Source organism: Fundulus heteroclitus, unplaced genomic scaffold, assembly GCF_011125445.2.
Source record: "Fundulus heteroclitus isolate FHET01 unplaced genomic scaffold, MU-UCD_Fhet_4.1 scaffold_40, whole genome shotgun sequence".
NCBI classification, from domain to species: domain Eukaryota; kingdom Metazoa; phylum Chordata; class Actinopteri; order Cyprinodontiformes; family Fundulidae; genus Fundulus; species Fundulus heteroclitus.
The window spans coordinates 3,475,516-3,494,912 of NW_023396813.1; the positions used below are offsets into that span (position 1 = coordinate 3,475,516).

General features: G+C 40.2%; 1 protein-coding gene across 2 annotated transcripts in view; it reads left to right on the forward strand.

Annotated features, from left to right (window-relative positions):
• top3b (DNA topoisomerase III beta) overlaps positions 1-18,996 on the forward strand; it is an 83,227-nt gene extending 64,231 nt beyond the window's left edge. The window contains exons 15-17 of one of the 2 annotated variants that reach the window (XM_012858062.3): positions 2,351-2,552; positions 3,377-3,564; positions 18,606-18,996. In XM_012858062.3, the coding sequence (XP_012713516.2) occupies positions 2,351-2,552; positions 3,377-3,564; positions 18,606-18,887 (672 nt within the window). In that variant the 3' untranslated portion in view covers positions 18,888-18,996. The remainder of the gene's footprint in view (positions 1-2,350; positions 2,553-3,376; positions 3,565-18,605) is intronic. The other variant, XM_036131002.1, reaches the window with a different exon arrangement.
• The last annotated feature ends 401 nt before the right edge of the window (positions 18,997-19,397 follow it).

The following is a 19,397-nucleotide window of genomic DNA, read 5'->3' on the forward strand; positions in this document are numbered from 1 at the left end:
TGCCGCCACCACGCACGCACGCACGCACACACACACACACACACACACACACACACACCAAAAAAAGTAAACTTAACTGTATACTTCATGTCCTGGGAATCTCTGTATTTTATACTGCATATTTTCAACCCATCTATTACATTTAGTGCACTAGTTGATCTTTTCTTCATCAGAGAACAGCAGCACTGCAGCCGAAATATGGCTTTTTATGACCTGCTGTATATTAGCCAGTCCCTAAGCTTGATGTATCATGAAACTGTTGACCTTTCAGGTTTTGTGATTTTTATTTTATTATTACAATTAAATAATAATAATAATGTTATGTTCATAGTGTTTTTTCCCTAATCCACCTGTTATATCTTTCAACCTTATGTAATTTTGTCTGTGTTGTGTGCACCTGCCTGTTGCTTTAATCCTATTTATTTCCCCGTCGTGGGATAAATAAAGGATTAGCTAATGCTATCTTATCTTAAATAACACTTTTTAATAGGATATATGTACTGGGTTATATCAAGGTCTTAATTACATTTTCTGTGTGGGCTCCAGTAACATATGATATATAATATCTACTTTGAAAGTTAACATGAACTGCTGCTGAAGATGATCACTCTGATCTACCTGGATGTTCTGGAGGACTGAAACGCCTCAGTCAGTGACGTCACTCTGTGGGTCTGTCGGGGCAATCAGAGAAATTTCGACTCCTCTCTCTTCATTTCTGTGGCTCGATGTTTTCTTGCTCATGGTTTTTCACGTGCTTATATAAAATTGTTGTGTTTCCACTGAATTTAACCGGCTTTTTACAAAACATACAGCTGGATTTAATTTACGGTATTAAAATAAAGCCAAACGGTGCTTCAAGTTTTTCCGCTGCTGTGGTGTCGCTCTCTGTCCGAGTCTCTGATCAGCAGCGCGCAGGCAGCGTGGTTGTTTGTGTGTTGAGTGGAGAGAGAGTTTAGTGGGCGGGTCAGGCTGAACCTGCGTGCTGATTGGCTGGCGCCGCTGAGCCATGTACGAGAGGGGAGGGGGAGCAGCAGAGAGCCGCTGTGACGACTGGGAGACTGGTGAAGCTGCTCCAGTCGCCCCCGCGCACGCTGGTTGACACTCTGACCATTTTGTCAGTTTTGGGCCCCCCCCCCCCCCCCCCCCCTCTGTCCTGGGCCCAGGACAACTGACCCGTTTGTCCCCCCCTGTCGGCAGGCGTGGGAACACTTAACACAGTAGATCTAAATCGGGGACTAAAACCCTGCTATGTGTCCTTTCTGGTCTGGAATGGGTAGTATGTTAGGAACAAAAGGATTCCACATCATTTATTGGAAATGGAAGTTATCAACCCACAGAGGGTTTTATCTAAATTCACAGAGAAAGGGGAACTGAGAAACTGATCCAGCAGGCTGGTCCAATTTGCTGAAAATTGCAGCAACCAAAATTGTCCTCATTAGTCTGCATGGCCCCCACGTGCTTGTATGCATGGCTGACAACATCAGGATACGCTCCTCATGAGATGACGGATGGTGTCCTGGTATATATCCTCCCAGATCCTGACCAGGGCATCACTGAACTTCTGGACAGTCTGAGGTGCAACCTGGTGCTAGTGAGTACAAGGACTACTAGAGAATATCAGGCCCTCAGGCCACACTCATGAAGTCCATTTCTAACGGTCAGACACATTCACGCCAGAGACCCACTGGAGGCCACTTTGTAGGGCTCTGGTAGAACTCATCCTGTTCCTCCTTGCACAAAGGAGCAGATACCGGTCCTGCTGATGGGTTAATGACCTCAGACGGTCTTGTTCAGCTCAGCTAGACTAAATGTCTGTTTCCTGGAATCTCCTCTGTGCTCTGGAGACTGTGCTGGGAGACACAGAATATCTTTTGGCAATGATACTTATTGATGTACCATCTTGGTGGAGCTGGACCACCTGTGCAGCCTCTGTAGGGTCAAGGTATCGTCCCACGCTACCAGTAGGGACCCTGGTCTGATACTAAACTACTGAAAAGCAGTAAAACCAAAACGATGCAAAAATGTCCATGACCTCCAGCTGCTGAACATTCCTGTTTTTGGGGTTGTCTCATTGTTGCCCCTTTAGTTCACCTCTTGTTAATTTCATTACCACCAAAACAGCTGAGATGGATTAAAAACCTTTTCTACTACTCAGTTCAACAGATCAATGTTCCAGAAGTTTAACTAAGTACTCTGATTGAAATGGGTTCCTTTAATTTTTTTGGAGCGGTGTGTATGAGAATTGAGCATTATTAACATACCATAGGCTGTATGGATGGGACAAACCATAAGTGATCCTGTGACTTAAGCTAAAGAGCAGAATCACTGTGAGCTGTTTCTGTGCCTGCAGGCCAAGCCGAGCCGGCTCCACTGCTCCCACTGTGACGAGACATACAGTCTCCCCCAGAATGGAGCCATTAAGCTGTACAAGGAGCTCCGCTGTCCATTGGATGACTTTGAGCTTGTGCTGTGGACATCTGGGGCCCGAGGCAAGAGCTACCCGCTGTGTCCCTACTGTTTCAGCCATCCTCCTTTCAGGGACATGAAGAAAGGTACTCTCATTGGCTCCCATTCTTTGGGTTTCTTTTGTTCAATTCCAGAACTCCAACTTCTGCATTGCAATAAGATGAGGTACATCAGAATCTCTATTTTCATGCTGATCTTTTAAAATCGATCAATTGACGGCTGGGTTCCCCTTTATCTGTGATGATTGTCTGCAAGTTGGCACCAGAATCAGGATCCGAATCAGGATCCAGAATCAGGGAATAAAGACAGAACCAGAACTTTCCACACAAACTTACAACAAAAACTTATTTATATTCTGACATTGTAGGTATTTTAGAGGACTTAACGATATTGATATTCTGATAATGTGATACCATCCAGCCTCCACTCAGAGGATTAACTGGTCTTTAAGGCCACTGTAGCTTAGTGAGGAAAGTAGATGTCTTGCAATCCAAAGGTTGTGGGTTTAATTCCAGCTACCTCCTGCCAAATACTGATGTGTGTGAATGATTCTGTTAGTGAGTGGGATTGGTTAAATATGGCTCTAGTTTAAAGTGAGTGACCACTCAAAGCTCTGTATAAATAAGTGCAAAGGCGCTGTATAAATTCAGTTCATTTACCAAATATCTTAAGTGGTCTCAGCTGATTTGTGACAAAGGTACTTTGGCCCAGATGACAAAACTGAGTTTAGGTGGTGAAAGGTCAAATGAACACATACATACTTTTGCTTTTCTGATCATTGCTGAATTTGTTCTACGGTAGGTAGGATGAAGCAATAATGAGGTAGAATATGTGGACACAGATCGCTGTAAATGTTTATGCAGGACTGTAACAAACTGATTTAATTGACGTTCATGTCTGTTTCTACCAGGTATGGGATGTAATGAATGCACCCATCCATCCTGTCAGCATTCGCTCAACTCTCAGGGCATTGGTCAGTGTGTGGAGTGTGACTGCGGCGTTTTGGTCCTCGATGCCACATCTGGCCCAAAATGGCGAATGGCTTGCAACAAATGCAATGTCGTGGTGCACTTCTTTGAACATGCACACAAAGTACAGGTAAGAAAACCTTGTTTGGTGGCAGAACATTCCCTTTCATAATATTGAAATAATGTTAACTGCTAAATGTTCTGCTGTTGTTAAAAACATTTATTAGCAACCATGTTAGAGACTTATATACCGATGGAAATTACTTTCAGTTTAGGCTGCAGCAGCATTATCCCTCACATATTTAGAAAATCCCAGTTGGGAAAGAAATCCCAGTGTAGGAAATATCTAGACATAACAAACTCTGGTGGCCCAATGATTAATATTATTGCTGCCTGTCATTACTCTGGACAGGCCCCTTTTGCCAACAGGAGAACACCCCTGGAAACAGTTTATAAGGCTGGGGCATGCACAGAGAGGGATCTTTGACCATTCAGTCTGCCGAATCCCTCTAGATGGTCGGGAGTCCAGGGTCCTCTCTCTATGCTCGGGTCTCTTCTGGTCACCTTGTGGTTTTCTACAGGATTTAGTTCATAGGACTGAGAGGGTCGAGGAGAAAGATTTGAGTCCCCCTGCGGTGAACCATTTCTGTGTTGATTTGGCAGTATATTTGGGGTTGTTACCTTCCTGTAAGACCCAGCGATGACACGTTTTGTTTACTGGTAAAGTTCACAAGGTTTTGTATTTACAGTGGTGTGAAAAAGTTTTTGCCCCCTTCCTGATGACTTATTTTTGCATGTTTGTAACACTAAGTCTTTCAGAGCATCAAACTAATATCAATATTAGTCAAAGACAACACAAGTAAACATAAAATAAAGTTTTTAAATTAAGATTTTATTATTTGGGGAGAAAAAAATCCAAACCTACATGGCCCTGTGTTAAAAACTGATTGCCCCCTGAACCTAATAAAGTTGGGTCGCCCTTAGCAACAACTACAGTCAAGCATCTGCATTAACTTACAGTAAGTCTTTTCCAGTGCTGTGGGTTAATTCTGGCCCACTGATTTTTGCAGAGTTGTTGTAATTCAGCCACATTGGAGGGTTTTCTAGCAAGAACAGCATTTCTAAGGTCATGCCACAGCATCTCAATAGGATTTATATGATGACTTTGACAAGGCCACTCCAAAGGCTTCATTTTGTTTTTTTCTTTAGCCATTCAAAGGAGGACTTGCTGGTGTGTTGTGGAACATTGTTCTGCTGTAGAACCCAAGTTTGTTTCAACTTGGGTTCACAAACAGATGGCTGTAGCTTCTCCTTCGGGCTGTTTTAGTGAACAGCAGAATTCATGGCTCCATTTATCACAGAAAGTCTTCTGGGTCCTGTAGCAGCAAAACAGCCCCAGAGCATTACACTACCAATATGTTTTACTGGTGATATGATGTTCTTATTCTTAAATGCGGTGTTACGTTTACACCAGATGTAAAAGAACACACATTCAGAAAAGTTCAACTTTTGTCTGGTCAGTCTAGAGCATTTGAGGATCATCAAGATGTGTTCTGGAAAAACAAGACATGCCTTAATGTTCTTTTTGCTCAGCAGTGGTTTTCTTCTTGGACCTCTTTCATGCAGGCCATTGGGCCCAGTCTCTTTCTGATGATGGAAGCCTGAACTCTGATCTTAACTGAGGCAGTGAGTCCTGCAGTTCTTGGATGTCGTTGTGGGGTCTTTTGTGCCCTCGTTTTCACCATTTGTGGATAACGCTGTAACATACTTTGCGACAAGCGAGAAAAGTGTTCTCGCTCTCCTAGCTGTGAAAACAGAATGATGACATTTTGTTCTCACAGCCCTGCTCTGGGTTTTCGCTGCTTGTTCTCGACACATCATCTGGGCTAAACCTTTTTCTCACAGGGTGGCTGACTACTGCTGTGTGATTGGTCAGGATTTACATGGGTGTGTTCACGTTGGAAAAGTGTCATTCATCTGTCGAACTAAACATTGTAGTCGCCCTGTTCAACTGTGGTGGTTTTAAGCAATGTTCCTACCAAGCAGATAGTTGTTATTATCTAAACATTATCTCCACCCACACCACTGGGTGTTGCTAGCAAAGGTGAACTTGGCTATTATAAACCACAGTTATATCTCACTACGATCACTATTTCACACGGAGCCATGTAGGTCTGGATATCCAATTGTTGGCTCCTTATCACCAACCAAACATAAAGAGGGCCAGACGGTCAGATTTTCCACAGTAAAGTCCTCTCCCCTACGAGCTCATATCCAACACTGACATTTCTCTGCAGTCCTTCAGGGCTCAGGAAAATTAATGAAAAAGAACTCCCTTCATATGATCCCGATCATCATATCGTGAGTCACTCCGGCAGACAACAACCCAGTGGTGTTTTGTTGTTACCATAATCTCTCTGTTAAGGCGACATTTAGGACCAGTCTGTTCACTGTTGACTCGTACAAGTAAACTATAAAAGCTTTACCGTTTAACGTTTGAATGAATCTAAAATGCCCATCGCGCTTGCGCACTGTGCTGTTCCAAAATTAGCAATTTGGCATCATTCGACGATTTGGAATGCCTCTGTGCAACCGGGAGCACAACAAGTCGTAGGCATTGTTTAGATTCCAAAAATAAACTAAAAGTACGCTCTAATTCACCCATTTTGTCATGGTAGTAGACGAAAACAGTACTGTTTTTGCCTGCCAGCGGGACCCGGATGTTGCGCGGATGTAGCTCGTGACGTCACGCGTGAACTGGTTTCCGAACCGAAAGGCTGTGGGTCTATCCCCACCAAGGCTCTCAGGGTTCTGCGGGGTAGCAGCGCCGTGCTGAGAGGTAGTGTGGATAACATGTCGCTTCACAGCAGGCTGCTGTGATGACAGCGAGATTTCCCCGTTCCCATGTGCGATGAGTGAGGAGGAGAGAAGGAGACATCTAGAGATCTCGGTGGGCTCTGATTGAGCGCACAGAGCTCAGGACTCGTGAGGCAACGCTGCGTCTGAAACAAAAGTTTAGAGGCTACCGGCTACTTCCCACGGGAATCACACGGGATTGGAGTCAACATTAGTAAATATCACGTGATTGGGATGGTACAGGGAGTAAACCAATAGCAGGTACAATAAACTAAGATCGATGCCAAACATTTTTATAAAATAGAAAATCAAAAATGTAGGTTCGCCGCCGCCATTTTGTAGTTTTTTTTCCAAGAAACCTAAACTATAATGCAAGTCAAAAGAACTACACGACCCGGAAGCCAACAGTGCTTCCGGCCTATTTTTTTCCGCCCGCGCTCAAAAACAGAATGGGGGGGGGGGGGGGGTCAACTATGGAGCGCTCCATAATCAACCGCTAGTGGCGAACTCAACCTGGAAAAGTTAGATTTGCAACTCAAAGTCAGAAGTAAGGACTTAACTATTAAACTCACAGAGCGGCTGTAAAGTTTGGAGAATTTGAAAAAATTGAAAAATTAAAAAAATTTGAAGAATTTGAAGATTAAGAACAATTAGAAGAATTGGAAGTATAGGAAGAATGTGAAGAATTTGGAGGAATGTGAAGAATTTGAAGGAATGTGAAGGAATTTGAAGCAATTTGCAATGATTTCAATGGGAAAAGCCAAAAAATCGCACAAAAAGTGAAATATTTTAAAAAGTGTAAAAGTTAGCATAACGATGAGTCATAGCAGGCATGTCGGGAATGAGCCGAACGTTTTGACCCAAAAATTGTTGAAATTGGTTGAAGTATGCGGGAGTAGTTAGACACCGACGGAATAATTCTAAGCAAAGGTGGCCTGTCCCTGACCTGTAGTAACATCTGGCCAGCAGAGTTCTGTTGTCATGGAAACTCACTCACAGCTGCTGGTGTCCGCCTACTGCAGGCAGAGACTTATGGTCAGATGAGCTCTAATTGGAATAAAATGGGATCACTTTCCCTCGAACAACTCTGGATTTTTCGTCAACCGTTAGGGCTTGAGACGTAATTTTTTCTGCGTTTATTTCGGAATGGATAGGGGAACAAGACAAACTATTGTTTTTTTCTTGAAATATTTTAATGTAGGCGAAAAAAATCATGAAATGAAGGGGAATATTGACGAAAATTCAAAAATCCTCTAAAATCGGTCCCGAACAAATCGCTCTAGCTGAAAAAGTATAAGAGATATCAAAATAATTCTTTCAGCGTGAGTATCAGCAAGCTTTTGAGGACTGTGGTGCTTATTTTTATGTTTGTACAAAAATCAGTGTAGGCATGGCAACGATGTAAAAAAGTGCATCATTTAGAAGGATGCAGTTCCAAAGCGTTTTCAGAATTTTGCACATTCGCTACTCCCGAACAAATTGTTCCTGCGGCAAAACCGTAACAGTTATCGACAAAATTCCTTTTTTGTGAGTGCCAGAAGGGTCAGGACATTCAAGTGTGAAAGTGTTATGCCTGTACATGAATGGTTTAGGAATAGCGACGATGTAGAAAAGTGCCTCATTTGGGGGAATGGAAGTCTGATCCTGTTTTAGCATTTTCCCAAAACGCTACTCCCGAACAAATTGTTCCTTCAGCAAAACCGTAACATTTATCGTCAAAATTCCCTTTTTGTGAGCGCCAGAAGGGTCTGGACATGAATGTGTGAAAGTCTCATACTTGTACATAAAACGGTTTAGGAGTAGCGACGATGTGAAAACATGTGTCGCTTGGGAATGTCAGGTGTGATTTTTCACCACACCTTCATAGAAAATCAATGGAGAGCTTTTAGGCTTCGTGGTGCTCTGGGGTGATTTGCGAAAAATCTATAAATCCCACACCAACGATGGTTACATTTTCTGAATCCAGACAAAAATTCCTACGTTTTGATGTATAATTTATGTGGATAGGGTGAAAATTGAGCGAGTGAGAAGAAGTTGTTCGAAAAAGAATAATTTGTTGAATTTCTTCAGTGCGCACTGTAAAAGAGCCTCCTTGACGACCATAGCAACGCATGTTATTTGCTGAATTTCTTGAAAAGCCAAAATTATTTTAAAGACGTACTATACGAAAATGGTAAAAGATATGAAAAAGCTGAAACATACCATAATAGCCAAAAGATATCACTACATTTTAAAAGTTGAAAGGCGTTTCTAGCTGAAAGTAGGCTGAAGCAGTAAGCTGTCAAAAAGCTGAAATATTTGAAGAATTTGAAGGATTCTCCATTCATTTCTATGAGAGCAAAAAACTCACAAAAAGTTAAATATTTTAATTACTATAAAAGTTATAATTACAAAAAGATATAGCAGTAATGTTGTGAACGAGCTGAACGTTTTGATACGAAAATCGTTGAAATCTGAATGCTGTGAAAATGCTGTATAGCATTCTCACTGATAACTACAAAAAGCTGTTCCTGCGTAACAGCGAGTGAGAATGCTAATCTGCAGAATGATTTGAGAAGAAGATGCAGAAGATCCATGCAGAGGAGAAGAAAGAGCTGAAAAACATTAAAGAATTTGAAAAATTTCAAGAATTTGAACAATTTTGAAGTAATTTGTAGTAGTAGTATCAGTAGTAGTAGTAGTAGTAGTAGCAGTAGTAGTAGTACTAGTAGTATCAGTAGTAGTTGTACTATCAGTAGTAGTAGTAGTAGTATCAGTTTTTTAATAAATATGAAGGAATTTGAAGAATTTGAAGGAATTTGTAGTAGTAGTATCAGTGCGACTACTAGTAGTTGTAGTTGTATTATTAGTAGTAATAGTGGTAGTATCAGTAGGAGTTGTTGTAGTACCAGTTGTAGTATCAGTAGAAGTAGTAGTAGTAGTAGCAGCAGTAGTATCATTAGTAGTAGTAGTAGTAGTAGTAGTAGTAGTAGTAGTAGTAGTAGTAGTAATATCAGAAGTAGTAGTAGTAGTAGTATCAGTAGTAGTAGGAGTAGTATCGGTTGTATTAGAATAGTAGTAATATCAGTTGTATCAGAAGAATTTGAAGGAATTCAAATAGTTTGAAAGATTTGAAGTATTTGAAAGATTTGAAGTATTTGAAAGATTTGAAGTATTTTAACCGTTTGAACAATTTAAACAATAAGAATTTGAAAGAATTTGAAGGAATATGAAAAATGTGAAGAATTTGTAGTAGTAGTAGTAGTAGTAGTAGTATCAGTAGCAGTTGTTGTAGTATCAGTAGTAGTAGTAGTAGCAGTAGCAGCAGTAGTATCATTAGTAGTAGTAGGAGTAGTATCAGTAGTAGTATCTGTAGTAGTTGTAGTATCAGTAGTAGTAGGAGTAGTATCGGTTGTAGTAGTAGTAATATCAGTTGTATCAGAAGAATTTGAATGAATATAAAGAATTTGAAAGATTTGAAGTATTTGAAAAATTTGAAGAATTTGAAACATTCGAAGAATTTGAAACATTTGAACAATTTGAACGATAAGAAGAATTTGAAAGAATTTGAAGGAATATGAAAAATTTCAAGAATTTGCATTCATTTCAATGGGAGACAAAAACGCACAAAAATACTTTAAAAAGTATGATATCATAAAGTATGAAGCTAATGATTTCCTGATTTTTTTCTTGTTGACCGGATTTCCCCTTTAAAGGGTGTGCAGCAGCATGTGAACCAGCTGCAGACATTTGAGTGAGGACTGACCGATTCAGAGATAAAGAGAATTGTACTAATCCAGCCATGATGAAATAAAGGCTTGGAGTAGTGTTTCCATATTTTTGCCTTGAAAGAATAGGTTTTACCTTTGCTTTGTTCCTTACATGATAAAAATGACTTAACGGAGGTCCCTTTGTGACTGTCAAGTTTAAAATCACCGTCCATTTTAAAATCGAGGGGCTAAACAATTCATTGTCAGGGTGTCTAAATCAACAGGATCAACAGTTCTTTGGGTGTTTCAACTGGTGTATTTGACAATTCATATTTTGCAAAGACAAAGAGTTTTGATGTTCTCCTTGTCATTAACTTTATCTCTTTCTATAGATTCTCTTTCTCATTCAATTTAGGACTTTCCATATGCCTTGTCATCTAGGTCTATATTGAAAAACCTACAGTAAAGTAATGAAATGTTGATTCTAGATGTAGTGCAGGAATTCCTTCAATATAAACCAAAGAAAATTTTACATTACCTACCAGAAGCTGGATAAAATCTTTAAAAAACAGACAACAGTATTTTCACACCTCACGTAGTAGCTCAGGGAAATATTTTACTCTAAATGTTTTAGACTAAATATTTTAGGCTAAAATGAGTAAACCCTAGTGATGGATTTTTGGGTAAACTAAATAGAGCAGTGTTACATGCCATTGTTTCTAAAACAGCATTTTTCTGAGCTGCGTCTAAAAGGGCAAACATTGAGAGTATACCCACTTCTCCAGGGACCATTACACCACTGCGGACAGCCACAGATCAGCTGCAAGGAGCAGACAACAGCTAACAATGTCAAGTTACTTTTCTGTAACCAATGCAGTCACGTCCGCAGTAGCTACCACAAACAGCTCAGCAGCTGGAGCAAGCTCTACCGCCACTAACGTCGGGAAATCAGATGGTCTTTGAACAACATTTGGATCCAATGCAACACTGCATGCGGAGGTGCTCTGTTGTCTGAACACAGCCATCACCAAGTACTCTCTCTCTCTCTCTGTCTCTCTCTCTCTCTCTCTCTCTGTCTCTCTCTCTCTCTCTCTCTCTATATATATATATATATATATATATATATGTATATATATATATACATATATATATATATATACATATACACATACATACATACATATATGGGTACTTGTTGATGGCATTAAAATTATTTGTACGAGCATTAAAAAGCATTAAATTAGGGTTACTCATTCCTGTATAAACCCTGATAATATGTGAACTTTCTAATATATAGCAACTTGTATGATCTCAGAATTAAGAAGTACTTAAGTGTGACAAAGATGCAAAACATGTTTGTCACACCCCTTATCACATCCTGGTATTTCTAGACAAAGATCCAAGACAAATAAGCTTAGAAACAGCTTCTTTCCAAGAGCTGTGAGGGCAACTGCCCCCTGATAGGAGACTGCAGTCTGTTATGGATATTAATAATTATCAATTAAGTGAGCACACCACTCATGAAAACAAATGATGCATCGTTTGTCTTTAAGTTATTTTAATTCAAAGGCATGAGCGTTTGAATGTCTCTGTCCCCTAACGCAGTCAGGAAACAGAGCAATGAGAAAAAGAATACACTAACTTTTATACATTCGGGGTTAACAAAGAAAGTGGGAGTTATCGTCAGAGGAGTGCAGCCACTGGTACGATCCAGTTCCTATCTAACTCAACTCCTCTCTGTGTCCTTGGATGTGGAAACACAATAGTGAATCTGTGAGCATTAGAGCTTCTTTCACACGGGAAATATGCAGGTGCATCTAGACAAGATATGATCATCAATAAAATTTTCACAACAATCCTCTCTTCTGATGCTGAAATCATCACATAATAAAGAAAATTTTCAAACACTGTGAGCCTGTAATAGTAAAAAAATGAAATTGTGTAAAAAAAAAAACATAAGCAAAGTGAAAAATAAAGAAAATAAAATAATAAAAAAATAATTAGAAAGAAAATGTTAAAACATACATCTTACTGAATTTTAAAATACTAGAATGCTGAACATCAGTATCAACTCCCCATCTGGCTTAGAGTTATTACATCATTATAGCATTTTAAGTAATGTAAAATCCATCTTCATCAGTACTGTCATCATCTTTTAATTCAGAAACATCATACTTCTCCAAATTATGGTCAGTATAAACAGAAAGCATGTCTGCATCATTATTGATCTTCAGCGTAGTGGCATAAGTCATTTACATTACCGTTCTCTTAACAATTGGAATAATACAACATGAAAGAAAAATCAAAATCAAAAAGAAAATAGATAGAATTCCTCCAATCTTTATTAACCAGGAGGTCCAACCACCAGAAACGAGCCAAGACAGGATCCCAGGATGAACCAGTATTTTCTTCCTGCTGGATTGTCAGCAACTGTTGTAATTTATCATGGATATTGGTCATGTTGTTAGACACATCAGGGATAAAAGTGCAGCATTGTTCCCCAATTATGTGACAAACACCACCTTTCTCAGCTAGTAGGTAATCTAGAACCAGTCTGTTTTGCAAGGTCATTGTTCTGATAGCCTGTTGTTCCTTTGTCAGAGAGTAGAAACCTTTTTCAGTTAAAGCAGTGAGATTTTCTAACTCAACAGACAAGTCATTGATTCTATGTGCTGCATTAGCAACACCATAATGAGAAAATAAAATACCCAAGATCCCTTTTGCTGTTTAAGCCTTGCCTTCTGTTCCAGTAACAGGTAAATTGAATCATACATAGTAATGGCAGGTAGTAAATGAGCTAAAAAGTACACTCCAGACCAATCAGCAGGCAGATACAAATATGATCTAATTCCACACATCCAAGCCATGTTCTTAAGACATTAAAATACATCTCTGCTGGGAAAATTTTAAGTTACTTGTACCATGCAGTTTACTTCCATCTGGCAAAGCTGTAAGATTAAGGGTTAAAACATAGCGTGCTGGAAATGAAGATCCTGGAATTGTATAAGGGTCAGATCTAACCACACATGACTTGGAGGAGTGACTTCTATGGGTCATTGCACATGAAGCAGGTATGATTACTTTACAATCTACTGTCCTTCCCTGAAAATCAGGTGCAGATTCTTACTGCACTAAACAGATGTCTACTACCTCGAAACCTGTAAAGAGTTTCTGTTATGGCACAAGTTAAATTAGTCACATCAGAAAACTTAGGTATCCTTTCGGTCTTATGGTGTAATTTTCTACCCACTAAAAATGGTCTCCACCAACCTGTTAGATTGATGACTAGGGAAAAAGGTTGCTAGAATATAGGCAGTGTCAACAGAAACAGGTAACAACAATGGTTGGTTGTCAAGAGCATGTAGAATCAAAGATAAGCATAACAACTGTCATTTCTCGTTTTCCGTGCAGTCTGATGTATAAGTTGTCACTAGATGTTATGAGCATGATCATGAAAGTCACTGAAGTGATGGGGCTCTCTTTGAGTCAGCCGATGGGTATGATTGGTGTGATTACTCAGTTTAGTCACAAATTGTTTGTGTTGTACCTTTTCTTCAGTGAGCACAGGAGTGATAAAAATGAGTGTGATGCTAGTCACTAGTTTTAAAAACTTCAGTTTTCAATACCGCTGCATGTTGATCTTGGCTGTGGAGTGGATTGTCCTTTCTTCTGGTACTCAGTACTTTTTTTTTTTATAAACAGAAACGAAAAACTAAATAAAAATCCCGCTGCCTCTCGCGTCACGCTGCCCTGTTACCGGCCTGGCACAGGTGGGCGGTCGTTGGAACCCTTTGTAGGCAGAGGGTTCGGATCCGGACGCTGCTCAGGTGGTGTTCCTTGGAACACTTTGCACTGTGTGGCATGTAGTGATGGGTCGATGAGGCGTCATGAAACGTTTCGACACATTGCCAAACTGTATTGATACTGTGCCGATACTGTGTCACTGAATACTGACACCTGCTGGACCTTAAAAATCCCTACAGGCAACCTGGTTGACAGAGTTAACTGACACTGATTTGATGACCAAGTATACACAATACAATTTAAATCATTGTATGTTGCATTGTATTATTTTATATTTTCATTTGAATTAAACATATATTTCATTTTTTTTTAGATACAGTCAATAAATAATGTGAAGGAGGATGTTTGTGGAATGGCTTTTTTATTTTTTACAAATGCTTGATCGGGCGCTGTGTTTAGTTACCTGACTGATATCATCTGTTCTGAAATCGGACATGCTGAGTATGACAAAGGGAGGAAGAACTACTCAGAGTAGCAGCTTTCTACTCAGTGTAGATCAGCCGTTTTTTCTGAAACGACGCTCAGAACAAAGACGCACAGCGCAACCCGCCCAACCATAAAGGCGTCTGCCCAACCCATCCATTAGTGGTGCGCTCCGATCAGCACCTTGCGCTCACAGAGCGAGACTGTGGTACAACACCATCACACCAGAGTTGCAAAATGGTTAAAAATTAACCATTATTAACCGTTATTTTGTTTACAGTTCAGCTTGGATTTTCTTTACTGCGCAGCATAGCTTTGCTGTGCGCGCTGCTGTGCGCGCTGCTGTGCGCGAATGCACACGCGTGCAGCTTGGAGGGAACAGAAACAGTTTGGCGCGTCAGTCAGTTCGAAACAGGTGCTGTATTGGTCACGTGACCGAAACAGTTCCTGTATCGGTCACGTGACTTTTCCGTAGCAATACACACATCGACACGGGTTTCGCTCTATGAGACCGACACATGCGCCGACGCATCGGTGTTGCCGGACCCATCACTAGTGGCATGGATCCAGGTGTTCCTTCCTTGGACCTTCATGGCAATGTGGGTCACCAGCAGGATCTGGAATGGACCAGTCCAACGCTTGTCTCTCCAGTGGCTTCTTCTGGTGACTCGGATCAGCACCCAGTGTCCTGGCTGGAACTGGTGCAGGATTTTATCAGCCACTGGGGTTAATGCAGCTCTCACGGCCTGATGGGAAAGAGAAAAAGAACGTGACAGAACCTTACAATATTCTAACATTGAATATTTAAAAATGAGCCGTGGTTAATGTGGATAAGTTAGTATTGGGTCCTCCTCCCCTGTGCTCGCAAAAAGAATTTCAAAGGACTTAGATTAGCTCTGGATCTATTTCTCATCTGCATGTACAAGAGAACCAGAGGGAGAGCTTTTGGCCAAGATAAATATGTTTCTTCACAACATTTAGCCAGTTTGCTTTTTTTGGTGAACTTTTCCTTTTCTACAGCTACTCCTGATTTGGATGATAAGCACAATATGTTTTTAATTAAGGTGGAGTGGTGGCCTAGTGGTTAGAGCAGTGTGCTTGCACTCAGAGAAGGATGCAAGTACCCGGTTCGATCCCCACAGCCTGCACTTTGGGTCCCTGAGCAAGACCCTTAACCCCAGTTTGTTCCCCAGGCACCGCACAGTGGCAGCCCACTGCTCCCCAAGGGGATGGGTTAAGATGCAGAAGTGAATTTATCCACTGTGAGATCAATAATGTTCAATTATTATTATTATTATTAATTAGAAACTCAGAAGTTTGCTGATTTCCTGCAGAGATTTGTTTACTAAATACACACTAACTTTTATACATTCGGGGTTAACAAAGAAAGTGGGAGTTATCGTCAGAGGAGTGCAGCCACTGGTACGATCCAGTTCCTATCTAACTCAACTCCTCTCTGTGTCCTTGGATGTGGAAACACAATAGTGAATCTGTGAGCATTAGAGCTTCTTTCACACGGGAAATATGCAGGTGCATCTAGACAAGATATGATCATCAATAAAATTTTCACAAGTCCAACGCTTTAAAATCAACCCACTATTACTAGCCCGTCATACGTTACAATCACCTTAATGTTACTGCCTATTTGCACACTATAATCTATGAATATCTAAATGCATATTGCTGTAAATGAAGCCTCAAATGGTCATTATTCAATAAGCACCCTACTACCTCATTATCTTTATCTGTGACTTTCCTGAATGCTGAATTTTTTTTTTACTCTTCTTCATCACTTGTTTGTCAGGTTTTTTGCCTTCATTATGTGTAACGTGAACCAGAGTAGCTAAAGAGAAATTTTGCCATGGTAACACGTGGTGACAATTAAAATATTATTGAATCTTGAAGGGCCTTAGGATGAGAAACAGATCCACAGCATCACAGATCTTCCTCAATGCCTAACAGTGGGCATGAGTTTCTCCAGACGTTCATCCTTTGTTTCGTACCAGACCCACCTGGAGTCATTGTTGCTGGAAAATCAACCTTAGTCCAATCTGACCAAAGCATGGGGTTCTAAGTTTAAGTTTGTGTCTGACGGTTGTTATGGAGATCAGTGGCAGCTGGTGCTAAAAAAACTGAGGGGGGCGCACACAAACAAACAAATGAAAAACAAACAAAACAAATCTTAAAAAATAGCACTATTTGAACATGAATTTTGCCCTCCTTTCCTTCTGCCCAGCAAATTTCTCAATTATATTCTTGTTAAAGTCAGTCATCTCTGTGACTAGTCTTTTCTCCATTGACAACATGGCCAATGCATTCAGCCTGTCCTGAGTCATTGAGTTTCTCAGAAAAGTCTTGATTCTTTTCAGAGTTGAAAAGCACCTTTCAGCTTCTGCTGTGGTCATGGGTGTGGTGATGAGGATCTTCAAGAGCGTGACAGTTTCTGAAAAGACTTCTTCTAGATTTTTTTCCTGATTTTAAAAACATTTGCTGCCATTTTTTAAGGCTGTGTTATGAAATGTGTTACAGCATTTTTGTGGGACAAGATTATACAAAATTCAGTAACCAAATGTTTTATTCCCCATTACCCATAAACTTCAGTACAACTTAAATAATAAAGTATCTTGCTGACAAACATTATATCAACATACCTACACAGCATAGACACAACTAAAGGTATGTCTAACTACAACGCACATCTTCCTAATATATTAAATAACATTACTATAAACCAGTGTAACAGTGATTTTCCACAACAACTCACCTCTGCAGCAATCCTTTCATGGTCTTCTACACTGAGTGTCCGACGCTTCTTCACTGGCTGACTACTACCTACACTGCTTTGTCCAACCATGGAGTGGAGAGATCACTTGCCTGCTGCTGAATTTGTAAATTAAGACGATCCGGTCCAAGCTCCTTTATCCTGTTTTTTTCTTCAAGTGAACGCTTTGTAAAAGCATTTTTTGTAAAGACAAAACAGAATTTTCTCTCATTTTGAAACTACTCCACTTTGCAAACGTTAACGTGAATCAACCTAACGAACTGCAGCTGCGCTAATGAGTCGAATCGGGGATTGTCCAATCACACAATATTTTTAAAAAAATTAGCCAATACTGACACTCTACCAGTAATGACACAACAGAATGGGTGTGTCCGGGATGCAGAGCGATGCTCCCTGTGGAAAACCCTAAATAACCAATTAAAAGTCAGCCTCAGATCACGTGCTTGCCCAAGTTGCTGCGCCTACATTCATTCTCATTAGACCGGCGCCCTGCACATAGGATAGGAAGTGTGCACAATGTGAGCAATTACATAGAATTATGTATTTACTATTTTAATAAATAATAATTTATTTAATAAATAAATTTAATAAATCTAACATGTCTATTGGACACACAGTATGAATAAATACATTTCTAAGTACTTTGCAGTTCAGAAATCATTTATTATCTAAACGATTTAAAGGGGGCGGCGCCCGAGCGCCCCCTACTGGCCAGCCGCCACTGATGGAGATGCCACTCATTACTGACAGGGAGATCTAGAGCTTTTATTTTTTACCTCCCCCACCATCTGGCTCAGTAGGTGTGGCATAGCTCCTCATCCAGCCTCGTCAGGCGAAGTCATTGATTACTAATTAAAGTTCATAGAAAGTTTGATCAAATTTAAAAAGATAAAGTATAAATCAAGTATACTATTTTTAAACGCTGCTTTTAATATTTATTTTAATGGGATTACATATATTTTGTTAAGGAGGATTTTTTTTTCATTGATTAAATGTACTGAAATATTTTTTTCGCGTCTAAAATGCCACTGCAACAAAAGATTTTCCAGCTTTTAACACATATTCAGGAGGCGTTTTCCAATAAATGTTTAAGGTACAGTTCAATGAGCCTTTATTATTGTTTGGTCGTAATTTGAGATAATAGTAGCTGCAGCTCATGACAGATGAAACCCTCTGGTTAGAATTGTGTGGTTAGCCTGTAATATTGCTAGAAATTGAATTTAGCCTCACAAATCCACTGTTGTGGAAAAACAAATACTTAACACCTGCAGGTGTGAGGAGCTCAACCATTTGGGTTAACCTGCTTACTGGTGGAAGAACATAGTTGAGAGGATGCCATGCTTGGAGGACACCCTAAAGCTCCATGTGAGACTCTACAGGCCTCAGTGGCTAAATATTAGAGTTCATGACGGAACAATCAGAAAGGGTTGAACGTGAAAGACTGTAAAGAACCTAACAGCATGACAAAAATGTCTGAAACAATGGTAGATGAAACATGTTGAATATGTTTTAGTTAAAATTCACAAACCTAACACCATATTACGGTATATGGCTTGTGTGTTTAATTAATTTTCTTGATGTTTGGTCCAACTTCTCGGCTTCTCTCTCGCTTGTTAGGTGACTCAGGAGAGCTGTGATGCTTGTGATGCCTCCCTGGTTGCTGTGGACTTCAATAAGGCCCGCACTCCACTTCCTGATAGTGAGACCCAGCACACTGGCTGCGTTTTCTGTGATCATGTCTTCCAAGATGTGGTGGAGCTCAAACATGCCACCATGAGGCACGCCATGTACCGAAGTGGAGGAGCAAGAAGAGGAGGCAGGGGACGAGGCAGGGGACGTCGTGGAATTCCTAAAAAACCCAAAGATAAAATGGCAGCACTGGCAGCATACTTTGTTTAGTGTTAATGCAGTATATCTAGGTTCTTTTACCCAAGTGTAGATTACCAACCTGTAGGCCAGTTTTTTGTGGAATCAACATTAAAGATCTAATAAAACAAAGTTAACCATGTGTTTGTTCCTCTTTATAAGAGTTGTGTACACTTTGTAAACTAGTGTTCTGGAAAAAAATTATTATTTCAAGTTTTGTTCTAATCTAGGAAAAAAAGTCAAGCGCTTTATTAAAAGATGGTGTGTGGATGGTCGTGTCCTTTTGTTGGCCATGTGATAGAAAAGTAACGAGTCCACACACTTCATTAGAGAACATCAATCTTGATTTTCATTGCATCACCTGTGTAGTGGTGCACACCACCGCCTCTATCTCTGCTTCTTCTGAAGAACCACTTCGTGACCAAACCTACACATAAAGTGTTTTATGGGACTTCTGTGAACTGTAGATGGACCAGAGATATGTCAGGTCCTTGATGGATTTTTGACCATTTCTTACAAAAGTTTCAGGCAGATTTTGTCCTT